A 9,151-nucleotide genomic window follows, 5' to 3' on the forward strand; every position below is an offset into this window, starting at 1 on the left:
GGCACACTTTTATTTTTCTTCCCCAATTTCTTTTTTTAATAAAAATTGATCTGACAGGCCAAAAACATTCGAGTGGAATGAACACAGTCGGCTCTCACCAATCCCCCAATCCGTCATTCGCCTTACGAACCCTCCAAATTAGGGCAATGCCACCTCTCATGGCGCCTGATGGGTAGGCACAATCTTCCCTCGACTTAATGCTGGTTGTTACAATCAAAAACTGGTTGCTGGAGCCAAAATTTCTTCGTTATCCGGGAATCAACTTAAACTTTAGTTGGGAGAACTAATTTGTTTTTTCCGTGCACTAGTGCGGGCGGGTTGCCTACTCGCCCGGCCCGTAAGGTGCCGTGGACAGGGGCGATAGGCAAGCCCGCCCGCACTCCTGCGTGCGGTACTGTCTAACTACAGAAGTGCGCGGTGTTAATCAGCCAACTGGTACAAGGTGTTCCACTTCCACACACCCTTTCCTTTATTTCACTTATACACTACTGCATGCAAGCGTGCTGTTGTAGCAATGAAGCGAGGCATTCAAATATTCGCGCGAGGCGCCCAGGTCGGCGGTGACAGGAAATGGGAACTGGTGCAATTCACCCTTCCAGCGGTCGCGCCACAGATCGCTACGCGGGGAAGGACCTAAGGCCCTCAGCTCACGACTCGGCTCACCAGTCGCCAGTAGCCCGGCAGCAGTGAGTGTGGAGGCCCCAATTTTATATTTCTAAATTTCATTAACACAGTTCGATAGTTAAACCTAACAACCGAGTAATATCCTGTCCGAACCCACGAAAACCACTAGAACAACAGTGCGGGCGGGCTTGCACACCGTAGCACCTTACGGCCCCGTGCGAGTATGCAACCCAACCGCACGCCTGCATCCGGTGCAGCATAACCAATATAACCGAATTAATTGGTCTGTGAACCGGGCCGCACTGTAGTAGTGCTACTGGCAAACCTCCATCGACGTATCGTCTATATGTGCAGACTTCTCTTTCTATACCGTAACGAGTAACCGTTGTATTTGATCCGAAAATGCGCTTAGCTGGATGTGACACAATTTTCAACTTTCACCCTTACACTGTATTGCGTGATGGCGTGTCGCTGGGTTTGCCTACCGTCGCTGAATTCGGTGCCTTAGCCTATACGGCTCCGATCGGATTGTTGCTAAACAGGTGCACGCGCGCACGCACGCACACACACTCAATCTAATCTCGGAGCTCGCAAGCGAGTGCTTTCTCCAAGAAAGGTCGTGCGCCAAGGTGGCCGTGCGTCAGTTAGATCGACCATCCAGGTGGTCGCACTTTGGTGCCAGCCATTGACCCAGACTTTGCACCCATCGCGCGACCCTTTGACGCAGGTGTCGCGGGTGCGTCTTCCTTATCTGATTGGGCACTGATAGGCGAGCGGGTGAATCGGTGAGATCGCGATAAGACACAGGGACCTTGCCGCATTCACTCACTCACTCGCCGCCCTCGGTCTGCAGTGAGTCAGTCGCGCCGGTCAGTCGAGATGAAGTCAGTCGCCGTCGCGCTACTGCTGGCCGTCTTGGCCCTCGAGTCCTCGTGGACGCGCGCCGACCCTGGACCCTCCGTCGTTGACCCCAACACCGACGAGGATGCGGCTCTCAGGGAGTTTTTTAGTTCCCTGTCGCACCCGGAGGCGCTCCTACGGCACGTTCAGGGCGCCCTGCTCGAGAAGCAGAGTCTTCCTGGCGTCGAAGACTGCAGCGCAGCTCTGGTGCGCTGGGGCGCGGGGTTGTACCGGGCCGAGCAGTGGGCTCTGCAGAGTGAGTGCCAGCGGCTGTGAGCATGCCCAGGTGGTCAACCTTGACGGCGGTCTGACGTGGTGGTGCTCAAGTATTCCCCATTATACAGCTAGTCGGGGTAGCCCCTCTGATAGCGTGACAGCTTTAGTGTTCTAGCCAGCCCGGCTATCATCACGCTTTGGTAATCCGGTGTACACATTTTTGTGGAGTTAGGCACCCCTTGGGTGCGGCAATTTTTTTCTTTTGCAGTGGTTGTTTTGCAAGACAGTGTAGAAACCGGTGGGAACACTGCAAATATGAGAGTCACATTTTTGCCTAAATCGAGTGACACATTGCTACATCATTGTCAAGACGTTCAACGAGTTCTAGCAGTCTACCAGTCAGTGGAAGTTGGGGTCTTTAACATAGAAGCCACACCATTGTCCTAAAGAATAAAAAATCGGTTGGGACACGATTGGACCAAGAATGTGGATTTGGCGACAATTCCAGGTAGACGATCTGACCCAGCTGCAGGGGTCAACGTGGCAACGCTACATTCCCTACTATTTAAAATTTTAACGAAAGAATATGACTTGACTTTAAATCGTAAAAAAACTCTTAGTAAGACTTCAACTGATGTTTACTTTAACTAAGCGTCCTCTACACGGGATGATGACCATTCTTGCTAAAAACGTTACACCGTTGCCTCTTTGATTTCAGCAGCTGGGTCAGATCGTCTTTTGCCATACTGTTTTTAAATTACCCCTAATTGCGACGGGGCCATTAGGGACACAATATCGCACGGAATATTGTCGTGGTGATTTTGAAAGTGAAAGAACGAAACCGCGCAAAATACACCAGTACGTGTCCAATCCACGCCGACAGTGATCAAATAGTTCCGAAATCGTCCAATTATTATTCACATTTTTGTCTATGTTCTAAGAGGTTGTTCGGAGAGATGGATATAAAACTCGATATCTCAATAGACAGCACAATTAAACTGATTCGCCATGTGATGAAAAATATTGTGACGAAATAGTTTGTCACAAGGGTTGAGATGAACCATTTGTCAGTAGCGATGATCTATTCGTCAATAGAGATAAATAAAACTTCCGTCACATGACAAAATAACTGTCACAAACCTGGAACAAAATAAGTGCTCATGGCTCCGGGTACCAGTACAACCCCACACAGATATCCTCAGTAGCCGTGTAGTTTAAGGGCGCTTGAATCCACGCCGAGGGTCCCAGGTTCAATTCTCACTGTACCGATTTTCTCTTTTCTAGTTATGTGACGACACATTCATTTCAAAGGTTTTTAGGATTGAGTTGTCGCATGACGAAACAATCATCTCATCCCTTGTGATGAACCATTCGTTAGTAAAATTAAGGAGTAACTTTTTCGTAAAGTGACGACTTAAAGTTTCACAGTCTATCCTAAAAGCACCCAATTTATTAGTTTTGATTTGCCGGATTCTTTTTTTACCGTGAAGTCCAATATGCTCATATGGACTTGTTGTAAGCTCATACCTGCCTTGTAAACAAATATTACAAGCCCTGCCAGCTCAAAAAGAAGCATCCGAAAACTTGTAAACCTACTGTATTTTTTAAAGTGTGTGAACGCACACCGTACCTGCTTTAGTATCTAAACCTGAATTGTTTCACGTTGCCCAGTGGTCGACTCGTCTTCCAAGCTGATCACGGGCGTGCTCTACGGAAACTTGGCCGACATGGGCAACTTTGACGAGTGCGTCGCGTCGGGGAGTGTGGAGGAGCAGGGCTTCACGGGCCGCTACGCGCTTCCGGCCCTGGACATGCAGACCGTGGTCAAGCCTGCGAATAGCATGACGCGCGAGGCACGACTCGCTCAGCTGCACAAGGGCCTCATGGCGGTGGCAGCGGCGGGTCGCGGCGCGATCCCGGAGACGCCACGGGTCACCGACAACGCCACGGTCGAGTACTCGACGTTGGCGGCGCTGCGCATATCCGTGTGCGTGCCCAGCACGTGCCAGGCGGCCGTGGTTGAGGCGGCGCTGGCCCGCGCGTTGGCCGTGGTCAACGCCCCCCTCTCTGCGGCCGGCTTCCACCTGGAGGTCCGTCTGCCCGAGAGGTACACCAACGTGGCGGGGCCCTGGAGGAAGGCGGGCCCCGGTGACTACGTCGTCATGTGAGTAAGCGGCTTAGGGGAAGGGGTCCGGGGCCAGGCCGAACTTGACGCACCTTCTCTTTGCAGAGCGCTGTGCGTCATTCTCATCCTACTGGTCATCCTGGGGACCACCATCGACCTCACTCTCGTAGGTAAGACATCTATGCAGAGGACATCTATGTCACCGAATTTATCACGTAACCTAAGACTGAGACGCCAAACCACACTGAAATTCCTCCGCTGTTTCCTTGTTGCAGCCAAACACTCGCGCCAGAAGGTGGGCATGTTGCTGGCCTTCTCGGCCTACACCAACGGCAAGCGCCTTCTGACCATAGCACCACCTAGTGACTCCAACTTTACCTGCATCAACGGCATCCGCTTCCTCTCCGCTATGTGGGTAGTCTTGGGCCACCGCTACATCAACGCGCTCGCAGTGCCCTACATGAACCTCATCGTCATGCCCAAGGTACGCACTTTGCTTGGGCATCACAGCTAAAAGTGCCAGGCAACATATGTTGGGGTGGGATGTTGCAGGCTGGTTAAAATCAAGGTCTGCAATAAAGGGCGTTGTGCTATTGGAGGGCAGGGCCAGACTAAATTGAAAACGGCGTTAGCCGAGCCGGCGCGAGATAAAGCCGCGTATACCAACTTGATCCCTGATAATTGTGCAGCGGAATATTGAATACGAACTTGGAATGAACAGGGTGTTTCATTCAAGGTGGGATTTTCTCGCCACTCCAAGATGTGTTGATAACAAAATTAACGAAACTAAGCTGGTGGAGTTTGGTCCACTCGTACAATTGACAACCTACTACCTAGGTATCGAACTTTTGATTCTAGCTGTCGAATTTAGCCTGTCAAAGAGAGTTGATTCCCCCCAACAAATTCACTACAGACAGACAGACAGACATTGATTCCCCCCAACAAATTCACTTTTTTCCGTGAAGTACCGCCTTGAATGGAACTCCATGGATGCGATGTACGACAACTCTGTCCCGGACGCTGACCTCACGCCATGTTGCGTTGCAGCGGGTGACCGACCCTTCAGCCATGATGATCGCCTCCGCGCCCCTGTCCGTCGACACCTTCTTCCTGGTCGGTGGCATGGTCAACTGCTACGCCTTCCTCAAGACAGTCCAGGGCAAGCGCTCCTTCAACTTCATCATGTACTACGTGCATCGCTACGTCAGGTGGGCACGAGGGTGGGCAGCGCCTCCTCGATGCGTGCCACGGCACTCCCAGTGATGGTGCCAGCGTGACCAGGTCAAAATTTCATCCTCAGGGGCAGTTTATTGGTGTAAAATGCGGACTAAGAAATGCCATAACATCCACAAATGGCAGCATTTGCACCAAGAAACGTTTTATCTATTTATTTTTTTTCGTATATAGAACGTCATCAAAGGAGTTCATTTTTTCTGTTTACCGACTAAACTCGCCTTCAACTTACCCCCCTCCACACGCTTTCCGCAGGCTGACGCCGGCCTTCGCACTCATGATCGGCATCACCGCGACCTGGATCGCGATCCTCGGCAACGGCCCCCTGTGGTACCAGGTGGTGGGTGACGCGAGCGACAGCTGCATCCGCAACTGGTGGTCCGCGCTGCTCTACGTGGCCAACTATGCCACGCCCACGGACCAATGCATGATGCAGTCGTGGTACCTCATGGTAGACATGCAGCTGCACTGGCTGTCGCCTCTCCTGCTGATTCCGCTCTGGAAGTTCCCTGTGGTGGGCCTCGCCTGGGGCGGCCTGCTCTTTGTTCTGTCCTGCCTCTCACCCTTCCTCATCACGTACTTCTACGAGCTGCCTGCGCCCATGTCCACAGACATCAGCATGGACGCCCAGCACGTGTTCCTCGAACAGATGTACTACCCCACCCACACCCGCGCCACGGCATACATCATGGGCACAATGGTCGGCTACGCCCTCTACAAGATCAAGACCGGCAAGCTGACGTGGCGGCTTTCCTCTGTGCGTATCCACTTCCCGTTAATTTGTTTCACTTCCCCCCTCTTCGAAGCTCGCCCAGATGAATGATGTCCTCCTGTCCTCCCAGGCCCAGGTGACCCTTGGGTGGCTGGCCAGCACAGCCCTGTGCCTGACAGTGATCTTCGGAGAGCAGCCTCTCCTCGACCACGAGAACCACCCATACAACGTGTGGGAGGCGTCCTTCTACTCGGGCTTCCACCGCGTCGCCTGGTCCATCGGCATTGCCTGGATCGTGCTGGCTTGCATCATGGGCAACGGCGGACCCATCAACGCCTTCCTCTCGTGGACGCCGTTCTGCGTGCTGGGGCGGCTAACGTACGGCATCTACCTGACGCACGCCGCCGTACAGATGGTTGACCACGGCCTTATGCGGTCCTCCGAATACTACACGGACTTTAAGATGGTGAGTCCCTCTTCCCCGCCCCGCGTTTCCCTCATCAAAAGCCCTCAGGGGACAGACGAAAAAGGGCCAAAACAGTAATTTTGCAGTGTTACCGGAACATTATTTGCTAGTGTGCATCACCGATAAATAGACTTGTAAGTGATATTTATTAGCGAAAAAATGTAACAGATAGGGTCAATGAATTCAGTTAAGTAAAACGCTTAAAACACTTTCAAGTTCAAGTCGTATATCAAATATATGGACACGCAACGGGTGTCTGTGTATTGCACTGAGTAAGGTATGGACGAAAGGTCTATACCTTACGGAGGAGGGCATGTCTGTAATATGGATCAAATTGTCTGTAATACGGACAATTTTATCCATATTATGGATAATTTGTGATCCATAATACGTTAGCACAAAATTCTTCATAACGTACGGACAGCACATCCATAGGGAAATGAGAGTGAGGATGTGTCACACTTTCAACCTGCTAGAGGCAACTTTCCGTCATTGATATTAAACATAGCCTCGCAGGTGGCAGAACTGCATTCGCGATGTGCATTTTGTATCCAATCTCTTTTTTGCAACCTGTAAGACTTGCATGTCTATCTTCAAAAACTTTTATTACATTTTGACCTGTAGTAATGCACTGCTCACTTTCGTACTCAACACCAGCAGCTCCTGACCAACTATTTTCTATTGCGTAGGTGGAGGGAATGTTAGGTGACTTAGTACTTGCCACCTTCTTCGGTACCTGCCTCTGCCTTACCATGGAGTCGCCGATCATGGCCATCGAAAAGGCACTCAGGGGACCGCCACGAAGAGGTAAGGGGGTGAGATTGTGGTATAATCTGGATGGTTCTGTCCGTGGGAATACCGGTGTCCGACGCATTTTCTCCGCCACCCCAGAGAGACCATCGTCGCCCCCACCGCCGCAGTCCGAAGGGAAGTCCGGGAACGGTATAGACAACCCCACGTTCGTACCGCCAGAGCCCAGCCGGACTCCTGCGTAAGAGGGCTACACACCACGCGCTGACAGAATACTTCAAGAGGCTCAGATTGAGATGATAACCAATTTTCTTCCATTTCTCTGGTGCGAGGCAGGGGTTCTTGGCAACCCTATCGATAAACATGCCACAGTTGCATGACGGAAATGTCTTTTCAAGTGTGCTGAAAATGCAGTTCTATGAGTGAAACCAAAGTAACACAGCTTTACTAGTGTATTTATTTTTTAAAACAATTACAAAACGACGATTTTTGTGTAAACGTGTGTAAATTCATCTCATTATATCGACGTATGCCTGCGGAAGTTGCGTATCTGTGAAGAGGCGGGGAACGTTAGTGGTTCTGCGCCGGCCTAGACAACGCTGGCGGATCTGGAAAGAGACGGCCATCACTGGCGTATCTGCTTTTAGGCTGACCTGCTCATTCAACTATTAACTGTTTGTCAGCAACGAAAAGAGAAGAAAGGAAGAAGTTTCCTTCAAGAATGTGGAGGTTGGCACAGGTATCATTATGGACCGGCCGCCATATTCTTGAAGCAAACTTCTTCCTTTCTTATTTTGTTTTCGTTGCAGACAAACGTTTAATGGAGGCTTATTGGTCATCGTAGGAAGTGTGTCGTACAGTATTGAGTCATGTGAAAAATCAATCACGAGGGAACAAACATTAAAATGGAACATCAGTCAATACTGTACGACATACCTACGATGAGCAATATGCCTCCAAAGTTGGCCGTGCAGACCAGCCGAAAAGCAGATCCACCAGTGATGCCGTCTCATTCCACATACGCCAGTGTTTGCCTGGCCGGCGCAGAACCGACTGTGTTCCCCGCCTCTTCACACTGATAAACTAAGTGTTTAAGTGCTCAACACTTGTAAGTGTGCAACTGCAAGTGGAATACTTGCAAGTGTGCAACTCCGTAGTCGTAAACTTGCAAGTGTAAAACTCGGTAGATGTGCACTTGCAAGTGTGCACTTTCCTTAGATTGGACGCTTAATGTGTAGGAAGTGTTCAACCGAGGAGTTGCACACTTAGAAGTATTTAACTTGCAGTTGCACACTTGCAAGTATTTAACTTACAGTTGCACACTTAGAAGTGTCGAGCAGTTGAATATTTAGTTTATCAGTGCACAGATACGCCACTTCTGCAGGCATTTCTCGGTATACAGTGTGTATAATAGTATGTATTATAGTTTTTAATGAATTGAATATAATCTCAGAGTAAGAGTCGATGGTTTCTTATTTCAACGCTCGACTTCGGACATTTTCCTTTATCCCTTTCGCATAACAAGAAACCCCTCAGTCAGAATATCCTGTGCGCTAAATGGAATCCCATGAACAATATTCCAGGGAAGAGGGTCCGTTTTCCATGAGTGACCGCTCACTAAAATTCCATGTGCAGCTTCTTTTCCACGAGAAAGCGACTGTGTTCTTCTAATATTTGCACAAAAATTGACGTCTAGTTGAGTTCGACATCGTGAAGTGTTTAGTTTTTGCACCCTTGATACTGCACATCATTTGGTGTGCAACTTTCTACATTTGTTTTACCAGTGCAGGGTATGTTACGGTTATAACGATAATGTCGCGTTATAGCGTTGCCAGCAATTCTCGAGAGAGAGCGCTGCGGGCGTTCGTAGGCGTGTTTTGCGCGGTGAGACCACGCTATGCATAGCCGAACGAAAGGGAATTGGTGAGAGCCAACTGTCTTCATTCGAGATCACCCTTATCACCCCAAAAGGCCTAATGATCCCCAGGGAAAAGGTCGGAAAGTTACGGTTTAAAAAAAAAAATCCAGATCAATTTTTATTAAAAAAAGAAATTGGGGAAGAAAAATAAAAGTGTGCCTCACCCGTATCTACACGCAACGGGTGTCTGTGTATTGCACTGAGTAA

General features: G+C 49.9%; 1 protein-coding gene across 2 annotated transcripts; it reads left to right on the plus strand.

Moving 5' to 3' along the window:
- The first annotated feature begins 1,465 nt into the window (after positions 1-1,465).
- LOC113215335 (nose resistant to fluoxetine protein 6-like) lies at positions 1,466-8,489 on the plus strand. 2 transcript variants are annotated; one of them, XM_026434951.2, is made up of 9 exons: positions 1,466-1,780; positions 3,412-3,904; positions 3,971-4,035; positions 4,141-4,349; positions 4,913-5,073; positions 5,354-5,855; positions 5,941-6,276; positions 6,966-7,083; positions 7,168-8,489. In XM_026434951.2, the coding sequence occupies exons 1-9, from the start codon at positions 1,504-1,506 to the stop codon at positions 7,269-7,271; spliced, it is 2,265 nt and encodes a 754-aa protein (XP_026290736.2). In that variant the 5' UTR covers positions 1,466-1,503; the 3' UTR covers positions 7,272-8,489. The 2 variants fall into 2 exon arrangements, with proteins under 2 accessions (XP_026290736.2, XP_052130650.1); XM_052274690.1 differs by lacking the exon at positions 1,466-1,780 and adding an exon at positions 1,868-2,248.
- The last annotated feature ends 662 nt before the right edge of the window (positions 8,490-9,151 follow it).

This window comes from Frankliniella occidentalis, unplaced genomic scaffold (genome assembly GCF_000697945.3).
Source record: "Frankliniella occidentalis isolate FOCC.00 unplaced genomic scaffold, Focc_3.1 Scaffold8, whole genome shotgun sequence".
Classification (NCBI taxonomy): Eukaryota; Metazoa; Arthropoda; class Insecta; order Thysanoptera; family Thripidae; genus Frankliniella; species Frankliniella occidentalis.

Bases quoted from the DNA above. Each gene is read 5' to 3' on its own strand.
- LOC113215335 (XM_026434951.2), top strand. From the start codon at position 1,504: ATGAAGTCAGTCGCCGTCGCGCTACTGCTGGCCGTCTTGGCCCTCGAG. The intron at 5,074-5,353 runs GTGGGCACGAGG...CGCTTTCCGCAG, and splicing joins TACGTGCATCGCTACGTCAG to GCTGACGCCGGCCTTCGCAC. The intron at 5,856-5,940 runs GTGCGTATCCAC...CTGTCCTCCCAG, and splicing joins TGACGTGGCGGCTTTCCTCT to GCCCAGGTGACCCTTGGGTG.